Consider the following 27,418-nt stretch of genomic DNA (forward strand, 5'->3'; position numbering starts at 1 on the left):
TTGGGAGCCTAACTGTGACTGACAGCAAGCTCCCTGCTACACAGTTGGTCAATTAACGGGGATCGCCTGGATGTTTCAATTTTATAAATGGTCCAGAAGTGGTTACATGAAATTTAAAGATTTATGGCATTTTTGCTAGAACTGCTATGGGCTAACCTAAAAAAAAAATCATTGGCGGGAATATAGTTCCAGTGTACGTGTATGCCATCGCAATGTAATCAGCCATTTAACCCCTACTGCAAAGTTATCAGTACTGATCATGAGGTTAACAAAGGGAGTGGGACTGGCTGGGAAATTATAGTTGCATGCTCTAACACAGTGTTCCCTAACTCCAGTCCTCAGGCCCACCTACCGGTCATGATTTGAGAATACCCCACAGAATGAACACCTGTGGTAAGTTCTGATGCATTGACACTAATTATATCACCTGCTCAATACTAGGTAAATCCTGAAAACATGACCAGCAGCTTAGGACTGGAGATGAGGAACACTGCTCTAACAGATGCTTGCACATTTTACATATACAGACATTACAGAGGACCTTTCACGAGTCCTGACATTACATAAGTACCTGGCAATTGTAGGATATGTTGAGGAGATGTTCTGATGTTGAGGAGTAAAAAAAAGCTCTCCTTCTCCCTGGCTGTGACATGCTCCGTTGCAATTGGGCAGCTCACAGCCAAGAGCCCATAGAAAAAAAAAGGGCAAGGACATCTCCTCAACATGGCCTACAGTGCCAGGTACTTATATTGTAATGTCTGGACCAGTGAAAGGTCCTCTTTAAAGGGGAAATGGAGAACAGCAGGAAGGAAGTGAAGAAAATGCTTGACAGTATATTATAGTTAAAAAAAAAATGTATTAAAAGTAAAATTCATCTAAAGGAGTAAATAAAATAAAAAGTTGAAACATAAAAATATCTAAGATCTCCATACTCACAATAAAGCTTTGCTATGTATTCATTTCAAACATAAGCACTATATAAACAAGCAAAGAAAAGATGGCAGAATTCCTGGTAACAACCCTGGTTGTCTCGGGCAGTAAAAATGGGGTTACAACCTTTGAAAAATGAAGTTGCATAACAAACAAACATATACCCACCATTGAAATCCCTCTCTGCTCCCATGCCCATGGTCCTCGGGAGGATCCTATTTACTTGAACGCTATGATGATTTGCCACACCAGACAAGCAACCGAGGCGGCCAATCACTGGCCGCATGTTATTTATGTTAGCATGTACAAAATTCCACAGGATTAGCCAAAACTGGGTGTGATTATGTTAAAACAACATGTAGTAAGATATTATTTTCCCATGGCTTTTTCGCCATCCTGCCATGCGAGCCTAACTGTACAGCAAGAAACCACCTTATGTCTACGGCTGCATGAGCTCTCAATTCGGCCCAAATCTAAAGCAAACATTTTGTTCAGACCAAGGCCAAGCCACAGCCGAAATGTGGTGCGGTTTAGTAATGAAATAAGTATAAGCAAGATATTGCTGCATTTGTTGGAGGGGAGGCTGATTACAAGGCTCTTCATATGTACCTGTGGGCTCAGGCTGGCTGATTACTAGGCTATTTATAGGCACCTGTGGGCCCAGGCTGACGCCGATTCAGCTGATTTCACTGCCTCTGAGTCAGCTCTAGGATACAGCAGCATGGTGTGGAGGCTCCTCACGGCTGGGCGACGGCAGAAGGGCGCTGGTATTCATGGTATGATCGAAGTTGCTTGCACGGGACCCACGCTGCGGTCCGCGACATGTAGCGCTCTGGGATGAAGCAGAGTTTGGGCGCTAATGGTCGAACAATGGTTTTTAGTATTGTTTGTCTGGCTATTCAGAGGCCTGGTGGGGCCATTGCATACAGTTATTGGGGTAGCATGTGCTTAGAATAGGCATGGTTGTATGTTTTCTGATACCTGGTTTACATGCGGGGCGTGTATCTGCAGTGGGCTCAAGCTCGTTCAAGCCTGGGCAGCGGCAGATAGTGCCAGGTGAGTGCTGGTGTTCACGGTAAAATCAGACTCGTTTGCATGAGACACACATTGCGGTCTGCGCATACGCTGGGAAGAAGCAGAGTTGAGCGCTAATGGTCAAATGACTGTTGTTAGTATATTTTGTCCGGCTGTTTAGGGGCTTATTGGGGGCTATTGCATATTGTTATTGGTGTGAACATGTGCCTAGAATAGGTATGGTGTTAGTGTACATAGGAGTAAATAGTTTCAGGTCACACTCCGGTCTGCGATTTGCAGTGTTCTGGGACGAAGGGGGTTTGAATGATTGATTGTGGTTAGGATTGTTACCTTCAAGCTACGTCCGAGTGTCTGCATTTACATTTTGTCCTATACACCATTCACTACTAGAGCTGCGTTCATACGTCCGCTGTTGCATTACGTTAATACTCTGCTCACTTTCAGATTGCATTCATACGGCTGCTTTATACCATGCTCTTTATGCTCATACTCAGAGCTGTGCCCATACCATGTTTTAGGCACCACTCACATCCAGAGCTGCATTCACCCACTTGTTCTTACATTACGTGTTATACTCTGCTTCCACTTAAAGCTGCATTTCTTTTCATTTCTACATTATGGTTACTCAGTATTCTTACTAGGGCAATCGGCACACCGCTCTGATACTGCTCTTCCGATAAACATAGCTGCTTTCTTTTCAGGCTTACGTTTCTTTCCTTGGTGGTTTGTTACATTCCAGAGGTCTACCTTTTCTGTTCACTTCGGAAAAAAAATAAAAATAATTGTGGTGTTCTTTAGTCCTGGTTTACATTCACTCAGACTGGTCTCCTTGACTTTTGGTTCGTATTCACTCAGATTGGTCTCCTGCCCCAGTTAACCAAATGGCTCCCCAGTGGGCCAATAGGAGTAAGTCCCTACTATGTTTTCACAGTAGTTGACTCGTTTGTCACGATAAGGGTCTTCTCTTAGCGAACTGCAATGCCTCTGGCTCTTGTTTTTCTCCCATCTGTTTCAGTATTGCGGTTGGTTTAATGTTTCGTTTATATGCGTGGTTCGGATCACTAATGTGTATGCATTTTTCTTTAGGTCTGGGTCACGTTTTAATTACTTGTCACTGCAAGGTCATTCTTCACGTTCTTCATGTTCGTTAGGTGTACAATATGGTTGCAGGCTGGTTAGCGTCCTAGGTTTATTGTCGGAGAGGGTCATTGGTTATGCGAGTCCACAAGTCATACTGGTGCTGCATAAGTGGTTTATATTAAAAAAAAAAAAAAAAAAAGAATCCGCCATTAGAGTCGCTCACGCATGGCTTCTCCGTTTTAGTGTTACACATATGGCTCCGCCATTAGTCTCTCACGCATGGCTCCACCATTAGAGTCTCTCACGCATGGCTTCTCCGTTTTAGTCTCACGCATGGCTCCGCCATTAGAGTCTCTCACGCATGGCTCTGCCATTAGAGTCTCTAACGCATGGCTTCAACGTTTTAGTTTTACACGTATGACTCCGCCTTTAGTCTCTCACGTATGACTCCGCCTTTAGTCTCTCACGTATGACTCCGCCTTTAGTCTCTCACGTATGACTCCGCCTTTAGTCTCTCACGTATGACTCCGCCATTAGTCTCTCACGTATGACTCCGCCATTAGTCTCTCACGTATGACTCCGCCATTAGTCTCTCACGGATGACTCCGCCATTAGTCTCTCACGGATGACTCCGCCATTAGTCTCTCACGGATGACTCCGCCATTAGTCTCTCACGGATGACTCCGCCATTAGTCTCTCACGGATGACTCCGCCATTAGTCTCTCACGGATGACTCCGCCATTAGTCTCTCACGGATGACTCCGCCATTAGTCTCTCATGGATGGCTTCACCGTTTTAGTTTACACATATGACTCCGCCATTAGAGTCTCTCACGCATGGCTTCTCCGTTTTAGTCTCAAGCATGGCTCCGCCATTAGAGTCTCTTACGCATGGCTCCGCCATTAGAGTCTCTCACGCATGGCTTCTCCGTTTTAGGTTTACACGTATGACTCCGCCATTAGAGTCTCTCGCGCATGGCTCCGCCATTAGAGTCTCTCGCGCATGGCTCCGCCATTAGAGTCTCTCACGCATGGCTTCTCCGTTTTAGGTTACACTTATGACTCAGCCATTAGAGTCTGCCGCGCATGGCTTCTCCGTTTAGATTTTACACACATAAACTCCTCCATTCGAGGCCGGCTGCGTGGTCCCACCACAAGTAGGTTCCATGTATTTTTCTGCCTTCAGACCCGCTCGCATGGCTCTGTCATCTGGGGCTCGCAATACAATTTCTTGTGGTGGCTCGTGCCATTAGAGCCTCACTCACATTATTGTTTTTCTCTAACTTTTTAATTCTAGGTTGTTGGGTTTAAAAGGAAATCATTGTTTTCTTTATAAGTAGTCATCCCGAGCCTGCCTTTGCGGACATCACTTTCTCCCAGGCATGCTTACTTCATCTACAAACTCGGGCTGAGGGTGTTGGTGTCCGGCCTAAGTCCTGGGTATCGGTCTGTCTTCCAGTAGGAGGTACAGTAATAAGGCGCAATTTACGAAGTCTGCCACGTCTATAGACACGACAAATCATATCACGACTACAGGCGCAGTATACATAGTTTATCACGACCTTAAGCTTATTTTCTGCCACAACTGCAGGTATGGTGTGTACGTTCTGTCCTTATTACAGGCAACATTAGCTCGTTAATCGAAATAGGCATGTATTCCTGTTTATGGTTCCCCAGGCCTGGTGAGTTTACACATTTCACTTAATCTACTACTAGAGTAAGACTGCATACGCCATGTTCTAACTTTTTGGGTCCTTTATAAAAAATAAAAATAAAATAAAAAGTGTGGCCTGGGGAATAAGTAGAGGTGAAGTATTTTGCCACCAGGAACAGTTGGTGTCCTATCAGGGCCCTTGGCGAATGGTTGGAGTTAATTTAGGCCCTTCCAACAGATTCACCATTGTTTTTCAGTCTGCAGCTCTCAGGATTCAGACCTTCTCGTTATATGGTCATATGTTGTTAGTGTACATAGGAGTAAATCGTTTCTGGTTACCGGCCACTCTTTCAATCACATCAGCATTAACCACCTCCAAGAACGATGTGCCGGTGCACAAGACAAAGAGGTAAGGTAGATGGAAGTCACTGTGTTATATACAGTATATTCCGCACCTTCATTGTGAAAGGTCTTTTTCGTTCAAAGTGGGTGTCGTAATGGTATGTATATATTTACTCTAAACTAAGGTCTGCTCTTTTTGGCCACTTTAGGCTGCCCTTCCACAGCAGTTATGGCATAATTCTACTGCTTGTTGTAGATAGGGTTAGATAGGTTAGGTTCACCTTTCTGATAGCCGATCTGACCACAAGTATAAGCAAGATATTGCTGCATTTGTGGGAGGGGAGGCTGATTACAAGGCTATTCATACGTACCTGTGGGCTCAGGCTGGCTGATTACTAGGCTATTTATAGGCACCTATGGGCCCAGGCTGACGCCGATTCAGCTGATTTCACCCACCCACCCACACCATCTTACAGTCACTTCACATTAGGGTGGCCCACTTTAGGCTGCCCTTCCACAGCAGTTATGGCATAATTCTACTGCTTGTTGTAGATAGGGTTAGATAGGTTAGGTTCACCTTTCTGATAGCCGATCCGACCACAAATGCTGTTTGCTTGATCTTTGTTTAAGGCTGTGTGGTTCTAGGCAAAGTGTATGGCCATTAACAATCAGCAGACAACACTTTCATTCGAGCGATATGGATTCTGTCAGGATATGTTTAAGGAAAAACTGATGCTTTTGCATGCAAGAACTGGATGGACAAATGTCTTTTTTCGGCCTTATTATTATATACTATGTTACTATGTTAGCTCAATCAGTTTTTTCCTGTGATAGCGTTTTTCAGTTGGACTGTATGTAGATTGCATACGTTTTTCAATATCATGAAGAAAAAACGAAGAATACCAATCTACATCTCCTAGTAACCATCAGTGAAAAATGCATTCATTTCTACGGAGCCAGGGGTGCGCGCAAAACACACAATATAGAACATGCTGCGATTTTTCCTGAACATAAAGTGGATGCATTAAAAACGACACTCATGTACACAGACCCAGTGAAATGAATGGGTCAGGATTTAGTCCGGATACCAATCGTTCATTACATGCATCGCATCCAGACGGAAAACTCGCTCATACTTCATTTCTAAGCCGCACGGACCCACGGCTCCAGGTAACATCTCAGTCGCTTTTCTGCTGTGGCTTAGCCGTGAGGTGGCTGTGACATCTGACAGCACCCTTAAACCGTACGTTACACATGCAGTTTTTGTTGTTTTGTCTTACAGCTTTAAAATCAAAATCACTCCAAGATTTTTTTTTCTGAAACATCAAAGCATATGTCCTGCAATTTTGCAATAATCATCACATAAATGTCACAAAACCTGCACCTGAAAATACTGTATACCCCACAGGTTCTGCCATACTGCATTTTCTCCTGGCTCTTTTTATGACTTATAAAAACAGCATGAAAGTCATGCAGGTTTTACAAGAGATTTTTTTTTTTTTGTGTGGCCTCACACATTTTCTGTGTAATTTTTTTCAGACTTTTTTTCTAACAGTCTGTGAGAAATGTCTGAAAAAAATGCAAGTCTTAACTTGCTATTACAAAAAAAGAAGTGTTGTAGGGTATTTTATAACTTCCAATTCAGCATGTAACACCTCGCAGTATGCTAGTTCTGCTAAAGATAAAAAAATAAAATAAAAATAGGCAGTTTAGGAACCCAATTGTTTTGATATATGAAAGACGTAGTGTGAATAACTATCAGACAAATATTTTACAAATACATCATGAGCAGGCACACTGTATATACACTGTTTTCATATTATACATACAGCATGTCAAAATACATTAAGAATTCGGTCCTTTTTTAAACTTGTTTTTATTACTGATTTTACACACAATTAAGCAAGTAAGATGACACTGCAGGATCCTGTGCCCAATATCTGTTAAAGGGAGTAGACAGGCTTATAAAACAAAGAATAAAGCTTTACTTGCCTACTACGGGTCCCATCAATGGGCACGATGTGCCACTTTGTCTGGTATGGTACAGGGTTTTCGCATGGAAACCTGATCGAACCCAGTATAGTATATCAGGCGCCATTCATATCATGTCATTACACAAAAACGACACTTCTGTTATTTTCATTGTTCTGCTCCTATAACAGAGCAGAACAATGAAAATAGATATCTCTAGGTAAACATAGCCTTACAAGTTGCTGTAAGAAAATAAATCTGATCAGAATACTTTACTGACAATATAAAAATGATTAATGTATAGAAATGAAAACACACACAAAATTCTAATATAAAATTAAAGGGGTCCTCCAGTTTTAATTTTCTTTTTTTTTTTTATCTGCCTGGAGTACCCAAAACATAGCATTTATGCCTAATGTACCTGTTTTTCATGATAGCACTTCCCTTGCCCTTTGCTCAGCATGACTGCATCTTGGCTGGATGTTTACATGCAGTACTTCCTGTTTTCATCAACTTCCTGCTGAGTTTTTTAACCAAACCCAGCAGTTTTGCTTGCTCTGCCTGCCACAGTGTTCTCTTTGCAGCAGTCACACCTTTCCTCTCCATGTTGGTTAGGCAGAGCAAGCCCTGAGAAACACTATAGAGCAAAGCTCATAAAAACATGAAGTTCTGCATGCCCAGATGAAATGATACAGAAAAAAGGGGAAGAATAGTGCTGACCTAAAAAGCAGGTATATGGGGGCAAAAATATACTGTGCTTGGGGTACTCTGGGCAGATAAAAACAAATTCAATATGAAATTGGAGAACCCCTTTAAAGAGGTATTCCAGCTTCAGGTAACTTTTTATATTTGGCCAGTGTTGAGCTCTAACTAAGCAAAGAAAACCACTTAACTGCTCCCCGCCACTCAGTTCCGGTGCAGAGGCTCCTCTCAGCGATGCTTCTGGCCCCAGGGTTGGACACATTCAGGCAAAGTCACATGTGCCACTGCAGCCAATCACTGGCCTCAGTGGTGATGTGCCTGCAAGTGGAGCATGTCACCACTCAGAGGATTCTCTGCACATGACCCGAGTGTTAGTGACCAGATGAGCACTGGCAAAAAGTAAAAAGTTCCTTAAAGCCGGAATACTCCTTTAAAGGCGTTCTCCAATTTCATAATGATTATATAAGTTTTCTAATTATCGCACTTTTAACTCACCTAGTGGAACTAAGAAAAGAGTTCAAAGTGAAACAAAAAAAAAATATGAATTTTCTATAAAAAGTTTTATTATATAACCATACTATTCCATAGAAAAAAGGTAATGTGTTATCCGTGCTGCACGGTGAATACAGCAAAATACAGTGAAAAACTCAAACTCACCACTAGCGTATGTTAAATCTTTTTTTTCCATTTTAAAGATCTATTCTATAGCATTTATTGTTGTCTTAAAGGGAAAGTCTAAAATAACTACCAGTCTGGCATACCTGAAAAAGAGAATTGCAATTTCTTGCTGTTATACAGCTATCTTTGTGTTCATAAAACCAACTAATTTCCTGGCAGGAATCCCATTTAAAAAATGTAAAGTCCATAATAAGTAACAGGATCAAACCTGTTATAATAATATGAATCACATTTACCTCAAATTTTTGCAATAACGAGTTAATTGAAGGCATTACCTTGTTGAAAAGTCTGGCAGCCAGCCCGCGCTGTAGTACCCTCTCCCGAAAATTGACAGCTTTTAAAAAGAATGTCAGGTTGCTGATTTTATCTGAACCGACTGCCAAGATACTAGGAAAAAAACAATTGCGTATTGTTAGTGCAGGTATGCAACAAAAAGATTAGATTATAAAATAAAGGTAAGTACGTGCTTATGATTTCACAACACCAAACAGCCTATAAGAATATAGATAGATACACCTTCTAATGTTTCTTATTTTTAATTATGTTTTCTTATTTTTATTAAAGTGTAACTGTCGTGTCATAACTCTTTTTACATATCTATAGCAGCAGGTCTGACGTTGTTAACAGTGCTGAGACGACAAGGCAGAAACGCTGAGCTGAATGCTGTGCCCTGTCAGATGTGTCTGGCTGTCCTCAGCTCTCCTCAGGGAGGCAGGGCTAGTGGCGTACGGAGTTGTAGAGGCTCTACTAACCCATACACCACTATATGAGCACAGTGAATTAGAGTCAAAGGGACACAGCGCTCAGCGACTCATGGGGGTCTCAGCACCCCAAAACTTGCGATATGTCTCTATGACACATCAGGACTAGTTTTCTGAAACAATAGGTACGGTACACTTTATTTTAAATTCAGAAACAAAAACAAAAATAATTCATATCAATTTAAACACAGAAATGATACATTATATATATATATATATATATATATATATACAGTACAGACCAAAAGTTTGGACACACCTTCTCATTCAAAGAGTTTTCTTTATTTTCATGACTATGAAGGCATCAAAACTATGAATTAACACATGTGGAATTATATACACTGCTCAAAAAAATAAAGGGAACACAAAAATAACACATCCTAGATCTGAATTAATTAAATATTCTTCTGAAATACTTTGTTCTTTACATAGTTGAATGTGCTGACAACAAAATCACACAAAAGAAAAAAATGGAAATCAAATTTTTTAACCCATGGAGGTCTGGATTTGGAGTCACCCTCAAAATTAAAGTGGAAAAACACACTACAGGCTGATCCAACTTTGATGTAATGTCCTTAAAACAAGTCAAAATGAGGCTCAGTAGTGTGTGTGGCCTCCACGTGCCTGTATGACCTCCCTACAACGCCTGTGCATGCTCCTGATGAGGTGGCGGACGGTCTCCTCAGGGATCCCCTCCCAGACCTGGACTAAAGCATCTGCCAACGTGACGTTGGTGGATAGAGCGAGACGTGATGTCCCAGATGTGCTCAATTGGATTCAGGTCTGGGGAACAAGCGGGCCAGTCTATAGCATCAATGCCTTCGTCTTGCAGGAACTGCTGACACACTCCAGCCACATGAGGTCTAGCATTGTCTTGCATTAGGAGGAACCCAGGGCCAGCCGCACCAGCATATGGTCTCACAAGGGGTCTGAGGATCTCATCTCGGTACCTAATGGCAGTCAGGCTACCTCTGGCGAGCACATGGAGGGCTGTGCGGCCCTCCAAAGAAATGCCACCCCACACCATTACTGACCTAATGCCAAACCGGTCATGCTGGAGGATGTTGCAGGCAGCAGAACATTCTCCACGGCGTCTCCAGACTCTGTCACGTCTGTGACGTGCTCAGTGTGAACCTGCTTTCATCTGTGAAGAGCACAGGGCGCCAGTGGCGAATTTGCCAATCTTGGTGTTTTCTGGCAAATGCCAAACATCCTGCACGGTGTTGGGCTGTAAGCCCAACCCCCACCTGTGGACGTCGGGCCCTCATATCACCCTCATGGAGTCTGTTTCTGACCGTTTGAGCAGACACATGCACATTTGTGGCCTGCTGGAGGTCATTTTGCAGGGCTCTGGTAGTGCTCCTCCTGTTCCTCCTTGCACAAAGGCGGAGGTAGCGGTCCTGCTGCTGGGTTGTTGCCCTCCTACGGCCTCCTCCACGTCTCCTGATGTACTGGCCTGTCTCCTGGTAGCGCCTCCATGCTCTGGACACTACGCTGACAGACACAGCAAACCTTCTTGCCACAGCTCACATTGATGTGCCATCCTGGATAAGCTGCACTACCTGAGCCACTTGTGTGGGTTGTAGACTCCGTCTCATGCTACCACTAGAGTGAAAGCACCGCCAGCATTCAAAAGTGACCAAAACATCAGCCAGGAAGCATAGGAACTGAGAAGTGGTCAGGTCACCACCTGCAGAACCACTCCTTTATTGGGGGTGTCTTGCTAATTGCCTATAATTTCCACCTGTTGTCTATCCCATTTGCACAACAGCATGTGAAATTGATTGTCACTCAGTGTTGCTTCCTAAGTGGACAGTTTGATTTCACAGAAGTGTGATTGACTTGGAGTTACATTGTGTTGTTTAGGTGTTCCCTTTATTTTTTTGAGCAGTGTACATAACAAACAAGTGTGAAACAACTAAATGTGTCATATTCTAGGTTCTTCAAAGTAGCCACCTTTTGCTTTGATTACTGCTTTGCACACTCTTGGCATTCTCTTGATGAGCTTCAAGAGGTAGTCCCCTGAAATGGTCTTCCAACAGTCTTGAAGGAGTTCCCAGAGATGCCTAGCACTTGTTGGCCCTTTTGCCTTCACTCTGCGGTCCAGCTCACCCCAAACCAGCTCGATTTGGTTCAGGTCCGGTGACTGTGGAGGCCAGGTCATCTGGCGCAGCACCCCATCACTCTCCTTCATGGTCAAATAGCCCTTACTTTCAAAGTTTTCCCAATTTTTCAGCTGACTGACTGACCTTCATTTCTTAAAGTAATGATGGCCACTTGTTTTTCTTTATTTAGCTGCTTTTTTCTTGCCATAATACAAATTCTAACAGTCTATTCAGTAGGACTATCAGCTGTGTATCTACCTGACTTCTCCTCAACGCAACTGATGGTCCCAACCCCATTTATAAGGCAAGAAATCCCACTTATTAAACCTGACAGAGCACACCTGTGAAGTGAAAACCATTTCAGGGGACTACCTCTTCAAGCTCATCAAGAGAATGCCAAGAGTGTGCAAAGCAGTAACCAAAGCAAAAGGTGGCTACTTTGAAGAACCTAGAATATGACATATTTTTAGTTCTTTCACACTTGTTTGTTATGTATATAATTCCACATGTGTTAATTCATAGTTTTGATGCCTTTAGTGTGAATCTACAATTTTCATAGTCATGAAAATAAAGAAAACTCTTTGAATGAGAAGGTGTGTCCAAACTTTTGGTCTGTACTGTATATATGCACTGCTCAAAAAAAAAAAAGGGAACACAAAAATAACACATCCTAGATCTGAGTTAATTAAATATTCTTCTGAAATACTTTGTTCTTTACATAGTTGAATGTGATGACAACAAAGTCACACAAAAATCAAAAAATGGAAATCAAATTTTTCAACCCATGGAGGTCTGGATTTGGAGTCACCCTCAAAATTAAAGTGGAAAAACACACTACAGGCTGATCCAACTTTGATGTAATGTCCTTAAAACAAGTCAAAATGAGGCTCAGTAGTGTGTGTGGCCTCCACGTGCCTGTATGACCTCCCTACAACGCCTGTGCATGCTCCTGATAAGGTGGCTGACGGTCTCCTGAGGGATCTCCTCCCAGACCTGGACTGCCAACTCCTGGACAGTCTGTGGTGCAACGTGACGTTGGTGGATAGAGCGAGACATGATGTCCCAGATGTGCTCAATTGGATTCAGGTCTGGGGAACGGGCGGGCCAGTCCACAGCATCAATACCTTCGTCTTGCAGGAACTGCTGACACACTCCAGCCACATGAGGTCTAGCATTGTCTTGCATTAGGAGGAACCCAGGGCCAACCGCACCAGCATATGGTCTCACAAGGGGTCTGAGGATCTCATCTCAGTACCTAATGGCAGTCAGGCTACCTATGGCGAGCACATGGAGGGCTGTGCGGCCCTCCAAAGAAATGCCACCCACACCATTACTGACCCAATGCCAAACCGGTCATGCTGGAGGATGTTGCAGGCAGCAGAACGTTCTCCACAGCGTCTCAAGACTCTGTCACGTCTGTCACATGTGCTCAGTGTGAACCTGCTTTCATCTGTGAAGAGCACAGGGCGCCAGTGGCGAATTTGCCAATATTGGTGTTCTCTGGCAAATGCCAAGCGTCCTGCACGGTGTTTGGCTGTAAGCACAACCCCCACCTGTGGACGTCGGGCCCTCATATCACCCTCATGGAGTCTGTTTCTGACCGTTTGAGCAGACACATGCACATTTGTGGCCTGCTGGAGGTCATTTTGCAGCGCTCTGGCAGTGCTCCTCCTGTTCCTCCTTGCACAAAGGCGGAGGTAGCGGTCCTGCTGCCTGGTTGTTGCCCTCCTACGGCCTCCTCCACGTCTCCTGATGTACTGGCCTGTCTCCTGGTAGCGCCTCCATGCTCTGGACACTACGCTGACAGACACAGCAAACCTTCTTGCCACAGCTCGCATTGATGTGCCATCCTGGATAAGCTGCACTACCTGAGCCACTTGTGTGGGTTGTAGACTCCGTCTCATGCTACCACTAAAGTGAAAGCACCGCCAGCATTCAAAAGTGACCAAAACATCAGCCAGGAAGCATAGGAACTTTATTGGGGGTGTCTTGCTAATTGCCTATAATTTCCACCTGTTGTCTATCCCATTTGCACAACAGCATGTGAAATTGATTGTCACTCAGTGTTGCTTCCTAAGTGGACAGTTTGATTTCACAGAAGTGTGATTGACTTGGAGTTACATTGTGTTGTTTAAGTGTTCCCTTTATTTTTTTGAGCAGTGTGTATGTGTGTATATATATATATATATATATATATAAAAATATGGCAGCAGCAACCAATATTAAGAATGGGATGGGTGCTAGCTCCAGATGAGAGGCTTACCCAAATTGTATAACTGAAAAGTAGAGCAGCACTCCAAGATTGCGATAAAAAAGGATGTGTTTATTCACCCATAAGTGCCGCGACGTTTCGGCTCCAACATGAAGCCTTTCTCAAGCCTCTTGAGCCGCTTGAGAAAGGCTTCATGTTGGAACCAAAACGTTGCGTCACTTATGGGTGAATAAACACATCCTATTTTATCGCAATCTTGGAGTGCTGCTCTACTTTTCATATATATATATATATATATATATATATATATATATATATATATATTATAATGCAAGATGTATGGCTAGTAAACAGTAATACAGCAACTGATATTTAAAGAGGTGGTCCCATCTGAGACAATGGGGCATATCACTAGGATATGCACTCATTGTCTGCAGGACCCGCACCTATATATCGAGAACGGAGCAGGCCAAAGTGGTGGCTGGAGGACCTCGTCCAGCCACCACAAAGAACTCTCCCCATAGATGTGAATAGGAGCGCATCGCGCATGACCGGCCACCGCTCCCATTCACTTCTATGGGCCCAACGAAAATAGCCGAGCCAACCACAGTGTGCCCTCCACCACTTTCAAGGCTCAGTTTAGGAGATAGGTGCGGGTCCCAGAGGTTGGACCCACACCTATCAGACATTGGGGGCATATCCTAACGATATGCCCCCATTGTCTCAGATGAGACAACCCCTTTAGGGTCTCCTTTACACTGGGTTTCAGTGACTTGCATTAGTATTTGTAAGGATTAGAAGCGGAAGTTAAACTCAGAAAAATTATACAGATATACACCTTCAATGTTTTGTACTGCCCAGAATAGGCAAGTGTGAGTATGGCCTTATAGGTACAGATTATGAACCTGCAAACACTACTTAAATTTTGACTCCAAGGTTCTTAGCTCTTTTCTTTCATTATATATATTTTTTATTTTATTTTATCTTTGAGTTCAATGTGAGGTGTACGCCTTATGCTGCTAAATCCTCTTACTGCTGCAAGTGGCCATTTTTTATTATTTAAATATTTTCAAGTGTGAAGGAAAGCAGGGTTCTGGATACTAACAGAAACATGGAACTCCAACCTAAGTTCCCACCATGCATTGTTCAGACAATAACTTGTTCCGATGGATTTCAGCATGTATTCTGCACTGATATCCATGGAGAACCACAACAAATTGGCTGCTTATTTTTCTTTTTTCTGAGATGGGACATGTTTGGGACATTTTAGGGGGTTGTCAGGTTTCCATTGTAGAGTCCATGATTTTTCTGTATAAAATGCTGCCCATCATATTTGAAGGAATCTTTGAGGTAGACTCCTTAGGGAACCTCCAACATACCTCCCAAATATTTGGACGTTCGAAGAGGGACACTTATTGTTCACTGCGTGAAAGATCTATTTTTCCTGCACATTTATACACATCAATAGTTTTCTCTTACGAAATAGTGCAATAATAATCTGAATGTAGAAATTTCTAAAGTTCAAATTGCATCAAATAATGAAATAATATACAGGGTGGGGTCAAATATATAGATAGGAACCAGACAAACACTTTTTGGATCAATATTCTAAATGTAGTAATGAAAATCTATACCTCAGATTAAAAAGAGGGACATTTATGTAGAAAAGAGGGACAGAGGTACTTGGGTCCAAAAGAGGGACTGTTCCTCCAAAAGAGGGACACTTGGGAGGTCTGCTCCAATGTACATGTGAACAAAGCCTAAGTCATCTTATTTATATACCAAATAAAACCAAGTTTAAAGGGATCACAAACAAAATTTGTGACCGCCATAAAACTGTTTGAGAAAAATAAAAGACCACTCACATTTTGAAAGCCCCTCTGTTCCAGAGCCAAGGCTCCTATCCCTGTTGTTTTTGGTCCCTGGTTCACAAAAGTGATGATGTCTAGTCCATGGTCATAAGATATGCCATAAATGTCCAGATAGATTTTTTTTAAACTGCGTCACTTTTTTAAAATTCTTCTAAAATGTGTGTGTAAATTTCTAGTGAAAAGTAAGCCAACCAATACCTGGTATAAAGTGAGACTAAACGCATCTAAAAAACATCATCGCATGTGCCACTTTGATAAATTTGGTGCATGTTTAGACTGTCTAGTTTAAGTTCACACTGTCTAAACCTTAGTATCGAAATAGAAGCAGCGGGGGATTGGTAAGGTGATTTTTGCATTATTTTACCCACTTTTTAATATTTGAAATCACAGACAATACCATTTAACTCTTAAAGTGTAGTAACTGGTGAAAGTCGTAACAAACTACAATGATTCACAGGGACAAAGCAATAAGGCAACATGTTCTTTCTTTTTTTTAATGAAGGGAAAACTTATTTTGTTCAACCTTCATTGAGTGGGATGTTAGATATTAAACAGTGAGCAGTTTTCTAGCAGTACACACTGGGGAGGAACAACAAAAAGACAGTGGTCAAACAACACAAAATGCTCTACTGGTACACAGTTGAGATGAGGACATGGCTAATGATAAATAAGCACCAGCAAAAGGAAAAAAATTGTATTATAGTCCCACACCCAGACTCAACTTCCCCTCTTACAAAACGAAAATCACCTTCTGTCCTGAGGAGGGAACTGCTGAACATTTCTAACTATTTGCTGGAACACGACCAAGTGCTGTGTTAGGCCGAGTTCACATCAGCGTTCAGCCTTTCCGTTCTCCTGCTCTGTTATAGGAGCAGGAGAACGGAAAGGATGGATTCGGCTCATAACTGAGCCGAACGAAGCCTACAGACCCCATAGACTATAATAGGGTCCGTTAGGCTTCCGCTCAGAAGATGATTTTGGAGCGGAGACAAAAGTCCTGCATGCACAACTTTTGTCTCCGCTCCAAAATCATCTTCTGAGCGGAAACCTAACGGACCCCATTATAGTCTATGGGGGTCTATGGGGTCCGTAGGCTCTATTCGGCTCAGTTATGTGCTGAATCCGTCCTTTCCGTTCTCCTGCTCCTATAACGGAGCAGGAGAACGGAAAGGCTGAACGCTGACGTGAAGTAAGCCTTATAATAAAATGCGAAAATGTCATGCATATACAGTATATTATCTGTGTATTCTGCCAGATAAATTGCTGTAGCTATGTACCCTATCACCTTTCATATACTCCTCCCTGCCAGTTAGCTGAGCAGTACATACAGTTGCAAGAAAAGGTATGTGAACCCTTTGGAATGATATGGATTTCTGCACAAATTGGTCATAAAATGTGATCTGATCTTCATCTAAGTCACAACAATAGACAATCACAGTCGGCTTAAACTAATAACACACAAAGAATTAAATGTTACCATGTTTTTATTGAACACACCATGTAAACATTCACAGCACAGGTGGGAAAAGTATGTGAACCCTTGGATTTAATAACTGGTTGAACCTCCTTTGGCAGCAATAACTTCAAACAAACGTTTCCTGTAGTTGCAGATCAGACGTGCACAACGGTCAGGAGTAATTCTTGACCATTCCTCTTTACAGAACTGTTTCAGTTCAGCAATATTCTTGGGATGTCTGGTGTGAATCACTTTCTTGAGGTCATGCCACAGCATCTCAATCGGGTTGAGGTCAGGACTCTGACTGGGCCACTCCAGAAGGCATATTTTCTTCTGTTTAAGCCATTCTGTTGTTGATTTACTTCTATGCTTTGGGTCGTTGTCCTGTTGCAACACCCATCTTCTGTTGAGCTTCAGCTGGTGGACAGATGGCCTTAAGTTCTCCTGCAAAATGTCTTGATAAACTTGGGATCTAATTTTTCCTTCGATGATAGCAATCTGTCCAGGCCCTGACGCAGCAAAGCAGCCCCAAACCATGATGCCCCCACCACCATACTTCACAGTTGGGATCAGGTTTTGATGTTGGTGTGCTGTGCCTCTTTTTCTCCACACAAAGTGTTTTGTGTTTCTTCCAAACAACTCAACTTTGGTTTCATCTGTCCACAGAATATTTTGCCAGTACTGCTGTGGAACATCCAGGTGCTCTTGTGCAAACTGTAAACGTGCAGCAATGTTTTTTTTGGACAGCAATGGCTTCCTCTGTGGTATCCTCCCATGAAATCTATTCTTGTTTAGTGTTTTACGAATCGTAGATTCGCTAACAGGGATGTTAGCATATGCCAGAGACTTTTGTAAGTCTTCAGCTGACACTCTAGGATTCTTCTTCACCTCATTAAGCAGTTTGCGCTGTGCTCTTGCAGTCATCTTTACAGGACGGCTACTCCTAGGGAGAGTAGCAGCAGTGCTGAACTTTCTCCATTTATAGACAATTTGTCTTACCGTGGACTGATGAATAGCAAGGCTTTTGGAGATCCTTTTATAACCCTTTCCAGCTTTATGCAAGTCAACAATTCTTAATCGTAGGTCTTCTGAGAGCTCTTTTGTGCGAGGCATTATTCACATCAGGCAATGCTTTTTGTGAAAAGCAAACCCAGAACTTGTATGTTTTTTATAGGGCAGGGCAGCTGTTACCAACACCTCCAATCTCATATCATTGATTGGACTCCAGTTGGCTGACACCTCACTCCAATTAGCTTTTGGAGATGTCATTAGTCTAGGGGTTCACATACTTTTTCCACCTGCACTGTGAATGTTTTACATGGTGTGTTCAATAAAAACATGGTAACATTTAATTCTTTGTGTGTTATTAGTTTAAGCAGACTGTGATTGTCTATTGTTGTGACTTAGATGAAGATCAGATCACATTTTATGACCAATTTGTGCATAAATCCATATCATTCCAAAGGGTTCACATACTTTTTCTAGCAACTGTATATATAGTGCATTTCAAATTTTGAAATTCATGCATATCCATCTATAATCAAAAAATTAGAAGAGACATCTCACCTGGCCCTGTAATCCCATGCCTGTGGTGTACAGTATACCTGTGGTGTACAGTACACCCTTGGTGCATACATTGGAGCCATCTGTGTGATGGCACAAGCAAAATAAGATATACTGCCATGCTCCGTGTGGCAGGAGTGTCCAATTGCTGGGGCACCCCGCGCTGACATCGGAACCCCAGAACAATGATGTGCCACTTTAGGCCTCCAGAGCTCAGCTAGCAGTTACAAATTTGAACTCTAGAGAAGTACTAATGCAAATGAAATATAGTCTGCAAAAAACTTGCATGGAGTTCAAATCACGGACAATGCCTGGAAGGGCTGCCTTTGCTAATTACATGAGTATTTATCTCTCCAATCTGTAGTCACAGTTGTGAGAAATGCACTTTTTAATCCTGATTTAATGGGTTCTTAACTGCACTAAGTGTGTGCCTGAGACACTTGTTGCACTATAGCTCCTCCACTCTCTTCTCCCAGCCAGTCTCTCTTCCAATTGATAAAAGGACCAGGCATCTGAATCTTCATCTCAACTGGTCTTGTCCATCAAGTGGGGCAGTGGCATAGGGCGGCGCCGGAGCTTTTAAAGAAATCCCATTTTGAGGCGATTGATAAATTACTGACTCCCTTCCTATGGCCCAATACACAGCCCAGAATTTCTAGAGATACGCTGAAAGCGTCTTATGTCAGGGGTGGTTTGGCTCTCCCTGATATGTACAAGTACTACCAAGCAGTGCAGCTGACATATGTCAATTGGTGGATCAGAGCAGACGCCAATAATCCAGCGACTGTTCTGGAGGCTGCATTGTTTGGGTCATATGAAGCTTTAACAAACTTCATATATAGGGAGGGTAAATACCCAGTTAGATGTCTTACCTCTAATATGTTGGCGGTATTAACTATTTGGAGGAAAACTGTATGGGTGAACAAGAATGGGGAAGATAGAGGGGAGTTGTCCCCAGTGACGCCGTTGTGGCGTAATCAAGGATTACAGGAATTGTATAAGCTTCAGGAGTTTGAGTTCTGGCCGCGACATGGGGTGAAGTACGCTACCCAACTATACGTAGAGGGAAACTTCAAGACATTTAGAGACTTCAGGGAAGAATTTCAGATCCCCAAATCTAGTTTGTTTAGATACTTCCAACTTAGACATGCATGTACTAAACAATTTGGTAAGGATCCCATTAAGCTAGAAAATACAGTCGTGACCAAAAGTTTTGAGAATTACATAAATATTGGAAATTGGAAAAGTTGCTGCTTAAGTTTTTATAATAGCAATTTGCATATACTCCAGAATGTTATGAAGAGTGATCAGATGAATTGCATAGTCCTTCTTTGCCATGAACATTAACTTAATCCCAAAAAAAACTTTCCACTGCATTTCATTGCTGTCATTAAAGGACCTGCTGAGATCATTTCAGTAATCGTCTTGTTAACTCAGGTGAGAATGTTGACGAGCACAAGGCTGATTGGGTTAAAATGGCAGACTTGACATGTTAAAAGGAGGGTGATGCTTGAAATCATTGTTCTTCCATTGTTAACCATGGTGACCTGCAAAGAAACGCGTGCAGCCATCATTGCGTTGCATAAAAATGGCTTCACAGGCAAGGATATTGTGGCTACTAAGATTGCACCTCAATCAACAATTTATAGGATCATCAAGAACTTCAAGGAAAGAGGTTCAATTCTTGTTAAGAAGGCTTCAGGGTGTCCAAGAAAGTCCAGCAAGCGCCAGGATCGTCTCCTAAAGAGGATTCAGCTGCGGCATCGGAGTGCCACCAGTGCAGAGCTTGCTCAGGAATGACAGCAGGCAGGTGTGAGCGCATCTGCACGCACAGTGAGGCGAAGACTTTTGGAAGATGGCCTGGTGTCAAGAAGGGCAGCAAAGAAGCCACTTCTCTCCAAAAAAAACATCAGGGACAGATTGATCTTCTGCAGAAAGTATGGTGAATGGACTGCTGAGGACTGGGGCAAAGTCATATTCTCCGATGAAGCCTCTTTCCGATTGTTTGGGGCATCTGGAAAAAGGCTTGTCCGGAGAAGAAAAGGTGAGCGCTACCATCAGTCCTGTGTCATGCCAACAGTAAAGCATCCTGAGACCATTCATGTGTGGGGTTACTTCTCATCCAAGGGAGTGGGCTCGCTCACAATTTTGCCCAAAAACACAGCCATGAATAAAGAATGGTACCAAAACACCCTCCAACAGCAACTTCTTCTTCCAACAATCCAACAACAGTTTGGTGAAGAACAATGCATTTTCCAGCACGATGGAGCACCGTGCCATAAGGCAAAAGTGATAACCAAGTGGCTCGGGGACCAAAACGTTGACATTTTGGGTCCATGGCCTGGAAACTCCCCAGATCTTAATCCCATTGAGAACTTGTGGTCAATCCTCAAGAGGCGGGTGGACAAACAAAAACCAACTAATTCTGACAAACTCCAAGAAGTGATTATGAAAGAATGGGTTGCTATCAGTCAGGAATTGGCCCAGAAGTTGATTGATAGCATGCCCAGTCGAATTGCAGAGGTTCTGAAAAAGAAGGGCCAACACTGCAAATACTGACTCTTTGCATAAATGTCATGTAATTGTCGATAAAAGCCTTTGAAACATATGAAGTGCGTGTAATTATATTTCACTACATCACAAACAACTGAAACAAAGATCTAAAAGCAGTTTAGCAGCAAACTTTGTGAAAACTAATATTTGTGTCATTCTCAAAACTTTTGGCCACGACTGTAGTTCCATTGAATAGGTTGCTAGATTGAGAAAGTTGTGTAAACCAGTATCTTCCTTCTATGTGGAACTGATGTTGCAGGCCTCATCCCCCTTATCTAAATCTTTGGCTAGGTGGAAGGTCGATATTCCGCAATTGGAGGATAGGCACGAGAAAGAACTAATGCACACTTGGAGGCACTCTGTAATCAGTGCAAGGGACCAATTAATACAGGCTAAATGGCTGCATCGCACATACCTGACTCCAGTAAGGCTACATGGTATGCGTAAATTTGATACTCTGCTCTAGATGTGCTCTAGATGTGGCGCAGAAAGGGGAACCTTGATTCACATGATATTGAGTTGTCCAGTGATAGCACAGTTTTGGTCAGGAATTCACAAATTTCTTAATGAGAAATTAGGGTTACTAGCAGTATGTTCCCCAGAGAATAGCTTATTGGGACTATTGAATGATCATCAAACTAAGCATGCTAGGATGCTGTATAGACTCTTAATGTTCTACGCCAGGAAGGTCATTTTACTGAACTGGAAACCTCCGTTGGTACAAAAGTGGATCCAAATTATAGATGAGGTTTTGCCGAAGTATAAACTAACGTTTATGGCGAGAGGCAACGAGGAGATATTTGAAAAAATTTGGGGACTCTGGTTACAAGCGAGGCCAGCGCCTGAAATAGAATGAGTAAAAATACTACCTGCAGGAAAAGGGAAATGTGGTGAGCAGTGGGCTTATTATTATTATTATTAATATGAAAAGAAGAGTGCAGTCTTATGTTATAAGGATGAGTATCCTCCGTACTCTTACATAGATGGTGATGCATATGAGTGGTTCGGCCGACAAATCTTTCCTTCCCTAGGGGGGGTAGCTGCAGCGCTGTGGTGGGTGTGATTGTGAGTGTGAAAGTGGTCTTAACCCTGGAGATTCAGATGCGAAACAATACAATGTGGGGTGACGTACTCTGATATTTTCCACTGTCATGAAGTAGACTCCTGTAACACTTTAATAATGTACTGTCTATGAAACTCCGATGGCACTAGTCTTGAGACCTGCGAGTCTGGTGTATGTTGTTACTCTTATTTTTTGTCAGGAAAATTAAAAATAAGTCTATTAAAAAAAAAGTGGGGCAGTGGCTCAAAATAACAAGGTGGAAGCCTACTGCCACTCCAGGCCTCTCCCAGCTCGCTCGCAATAGGTAAACACATAAGCAGACGCAATTACAACTACGTTGCCACATTCAATTCAATGGGACAGCTCCCTCCTATTCACTTCAGTAGGACGGGGCCGTCCCATTGAAGTGAATGGGACGGCTAGTTGTAATTACACCTCCTCACTGCTGCCGTTGAGACAACGAGCAGCTAAACAGAGAAGGGAAGGCAGCTCTAGTACGATTGCTGCTTTCTCTTCAAACAGCTGATCGGTGGATGTGCAGGGAGTCAGCCCTTGCCTATTTGATACGGATGACCTATCCTGAGGAGTTCTGAGGATATATCATCAATATGTAAATCCCAATGAACCTTTATCAAAGCAAAGTTCTACAATTTTAATATACATTATGTTTCAATTCTTCGCTTTTTTTGAGGCATTTGTTGAAAACGTTTACTTTCATAGGTAGTTTGTTTCACAACTTCGGGACCGATTCCGAGTTTTCTCGGCGGTACTCAGCCGCCGATACCCCGCCCCGATACATAAATAGAATACTTTTTTTTTTTCCCGCAATGAATATTTTTGCGGCCCGGCAAAGATGCAGCATCGGGAGAGAGGAGGGGCTGGAGTCCGTAACTAGGGGCGGGGCCCGGTGCAGTCACTGTACTCTTACACCGGGCCCCGCCGCTCACCAAAGTATTTATAAATGTGAATCCTTATCCTGTTATTAAGTTGAACTAACGCTGCCCTCTCCCATGTTCCCCTGTATCCCCCTGTAAGCTTCAATAGCAGGCAGAGCAGACGGCAGCAGTAACGTCACTCACTGACGTAGAGCGCCTGCTCCGCCCACTTTATGAATGAAGCAGGCGGAGCAGACGCGCGACGTCAGTGAGTGACGTTACTGGTGCCGTCCGCTCTGCCTGCTATGGAAGCTTAAGTAAGTGCTGTGGGGATACAGGGGGATACAGGGGAACATGGGAGAGGGCAGCGTTAGTTCAACTTAATAACAGGATAAGGATTCACGTTTATAAATACTTCGGTGAGCGGCGGGGCCCGGTGTATTGGGGGACACTGTTATGAGGGGGATCTGTGGATGACATATAGCAGTGTCATCCACAGATCCTCCCCATAACAGTTCCATCCACAGATCCCCTATAACAGCACCATCCACAGATCCCCCACCAAATAACAATGCCATCCTCAGATCCCCCCACCCCATAACAATGCCATCCACAGATATCCCACCCCATAGCAGTACCATCCACAGATCCCCATAACAGTGCCATCCACAAATCCCCATAACAGTGCCATCCACAGATCCCCCATAACAGTGCCATCCACAGATCCCCCATAACAGTGCCATCCACAGATCCCCATAACAGTGCCATCCACAGATCCCCATAACAGTGCCATCCACAGATCCCCCATAACAGCACCATCCACAGATCCCCATAACAGTGCCATCCACAGATCCCCCATAACAGTGCCATCCACAGATCCCCCATAACAGTGCCATCCACAGATCCCCCATAACAGTGCCATCCACAGATCCCCCATAACAGTGCCATCCACAGATCCCCATAACAGTGCCATCCACAGATCCCCCATAACAGTGCCATCCACAGGTCCCCCATAACAGTGCCATCCACAGATCCCCCACATGACAGTGCGTCATCCACAGATCCCCCAAAACGGTCACATGACATTTAAAAAAAGTATCGGTATTCGGTATCGGTGACTACTTGAAAAAAAGTATTGGTACTTGTACTCGGTCCTAAAAAAGTGGTATCGGGACAACCCTACCTGAAAAATGAGACTTTGTGGTTTCATAAGTTGTAAGCCATAATCATCCAAATTATAACAAATAAAGGTTTGAAATATCTCGCTTTGCATGTAATGAGTGTATCTCATATGTTAGTTTGACCTTTTAAGTTGCATTACTGAAATAAGTGAACTTTGCACGATATTCTAATTTTTCGAGTTTCACCTGTAGTTGCCACCTGTGCAGTGCTCCTGGTTACTGACCAGTCAGGACTGACCTGACCTGTCTTCTTTACTGACAGCCTTCTCTCTCTGCTCTACCAATCCCTCCTCTCAAAGGAGGGAGGACTCATGCACATGACCATATGTATTTTGTAGTCTGCAACTTGCAGATCTGCAAAGTATGTAGGATACCGTCTGTGTTGCATCTGCTTTTTTTGAGGATCCTCTTTTTCCGGTATCATCCATGTGCTTTCCCCATTTGTATGTCTGTTATGCTAAAGGATAGAATATGTCTGCATTTGATGTCAATGGGTCCACAAAAAAAATGCGCACAGCACACAGACAGCACCTATATTTTGCGGATACCGCATGGATGAGGTCTAAGAGAAACTAGCAGATTGTAGTGAGGGAGGAGTAGAATCATGCAAGAAAGGTTACACAAGTCAGAACATGAGAGAAATCACACATGAAGACAGCATTAGTGTCTGTGTGCGCAAAGGAAAGAGGAGATCACACAGGCCGTATCAGAAGGGATGCAGCAAGTACATATTTGATGACCTATCTTGGCAGAGGTCATCAATATCTGCTCGGTGGGGATCCAACTCCGAGCACCCCTGCCTATCAGCTGTTTGAAGCAGATGCATAACAATATTTAAGTATGTTCCTCTCTTGATAGTAGAGAAGGAAATTGAGAGTGTGCACTGTATACCATAACTATTTATTAGTGGAATCCCTGGGGCTGTGTGTGAGGGAGGAAGGGGTTAGCAAGAGCTGGAAGATGCAGGTGTCTGATGGTCACAAAGGATGAGTAAGCTGATGCCCACCCACAGAAACTGAAAATACAGAGTAGTGAATAAAAAAAGCTAAAAAGAAATGATTACACTGGAGAGAAGTGTTTTTTTTTTCCCCTATTGGTTTAGTTAATATTATGGCATGCATTACTCCAGATCATTTTTACTTTCTTTTTTACCATATTTTTCATCCCATAAGACATGTTTTTCCTCCCAGCGTCTTATGGGGCGAATACCAATGAGCGCTTCAATTATGGAAGCACTCATTAGTACTAGAGGATCAGGAAGCGGTGAATGCTCTGTACTCACCACTCCATGGTGCTTGACTGTCGGCTGTGCAGTGAACCTCACGCTGTGCGCGCTGGTTCACAGCACAGCCTGCAGCAGCAGGAAGAAGATGACACTGAAGGTGAGGAGCAGCGGCGTCCGGAGAGGTGTTTTTTTTTTACTTTAAGTTCTCTGTGGCTGGGGGCTGATGAGAGGCATGGGGGCTGATATCGGGGCTAATGAGATATATCGGGGCTGATGAGAGGCATGGGGGCTGATATGGGGGCTAATGAGAGGCATGGGGGGCTCATATGGGGGCTGAAGAGAGGCATGGAGGCTGAAGAGAAGCATGGGGCTGATGAGAGTCATTGAGCTCTTATCTGGGGTATGATTGGGGGGTCATTCACATTTAGGTCTGAGCTGAGGTCTGATCTGAGGTCTTATTGGGGTCTTATTAATATTGGGGGTTTGAATGGGGCTGTGAGCTGAGGTCTGATTAACATTGGGGGTCTGATTGGTGGTCTGACATAAGGTCTAATGAAAAATATTTTTTTCTTATTGTCCTTCTCTAAAACTTAAGTGTGTCTTATGGGCTGATGCATCTTATAGGGTGAAAAATACGGTAATTCATGGAATAACCCATTTTTGGCAAATAAAAAAAGCAGCTAAACATCTGTTACATAATCTTGTTGGATGCAAAATTGATCAGGATTGATATGGGAATAACTAAAATAGCTTAAAGATCCTAGGATGTCCAAGATAAAACTAAGGGCAATGTACTGGGAGACCACTGGGACCCCTTCATTGTAGTGACTTCCCAACAACTTGTCAGAAAGTTTATTAATTTCATCTTGAGGATATACACTCACCTAAAGAATTATTAGGAACACCTGTTCTATTTCTCATTAATGCAATTATCTAGTCAACCAATCACATGGCAGTTGCTTCAATGCATTTAGGGGGGTGGTCCTGGTCAAGACAATCTCCTGAACTCCAAACTGAATGTCAGAATGGGAAAGAAAGGTGATTTAAGCAATTTTGAGCGTGGCATGGTTGTCGGTGCCAGACGGGCCGGTCTGAGTATTTCACAATCTGCTCAGTTACTGGGATTTTCACGCACAACCATTTCTAGGGTTTACAAAGAATGGTGTGAAAAGGGAAAAACATCCAGTATGCGGCAGTCCTGTGGGCAAAAATGCCTTGTGGATGCTAGAGGTCAGAGGAGAATGGGCCGACTGATTCAAGCTGATAGAAGAGCAACGTTGACTGAAATAACCCCTCGTTACAACCGAGGTATGCAGCAAAGCATTTGTGAAGCCACAACACTCACAACCTTGAGGCGGATGGGCTACAACAGCAGAAGACCCCACCGGGTACCACTCATCTCCACTACAAATAGGAAAAATAGGCTACAATTTGCACGAGCTAACTAAAATTGGACTGTTGAAGACTGGAAAAATGTTGCCTGGTCTGATGAGTCTCGATTTCTGTTGAGACATTCAAATGGTAGAGTCCGAATTTGGCGTAAACAGAATGAGAACATGTATCCATCATGCCTTGTTACCACTGTGCAGGCTGGTGGTGGTGGTGTAATGGTGTGGGGGATGTTTTCTGGGCACACTTTAGGCCCCTTAGTGCCAATTGGGCATCGTTTAAATGCCACGGGCTACCTGAGCATTGTTTCTGACCATGTCCATCCCTTCATGACCACCATGTACCCATCCTCTGATGGCTACTTCCAGCAGGATAATGCACCATGTCACAAAGGTCGAATCATTTCAAATTGGTTTCTTGAACATGACAATGAGTTCACTGTACTAAAATAGCCCCCACAGTCACCAGATCTCAACCCAATAGAGCATCTTTGGGATGTGGTGGAACGGGAGCTTCGTGCCCTGGATGTGCATCCCTCAAATCTCCATCAACTGCAAGATGCTATACTATCAATATGGGCCAACATTTCTAAAGAATGCTATCAGCACCTTGTTGAATCAATGCCACGTAGAATTAAGGCAGTTCTGAAGGCAAAAGGGGGTCCAACACCGTATTAGTATGGTGTTCCTAATAATTCTTTAGGTGAGTGTATATTGAAATATGTGATATTCACCCTCTTTGAACTGTATTCAGCATGCAGGTTTGCTCCATAA

General features: G+C 43.2%; 1 protein-coding gene across 1 annotated transcript in view; it reads right to left on the reverse strand.

Moving 5' to 3' along the window:
- The window catches only part of ACOXL (acyl-CoA oxidase like), a 625,524-nt gene that overhangs the window by 212,980 nt on the left and 385,126 nt on the right, over nucleotides 1-27,418 (reverse strand). The window contains 1 exon segment of the mRNA XM_040429469.1: nucleotides 8,667-8,778. Coding sequence (XP_040285403.1) covers nucleotides 8,667-8,778 — 112 coding nt within the window.

The sequence above is a fragment of the Bufo bufo genome, chromosome 4 (genome assembly GCF_905171765.1).
Source record: "Bufo bufo chromosome 4, aBufBuf1.1, whole genome shotgun sequence".
Taxonomy (NCBI): domain Eukaryota; kingdom Metazoa; phylum Chordata; class Amphibia; order Anura; family Bufonidae; genus Bufo; species Bufo bufo.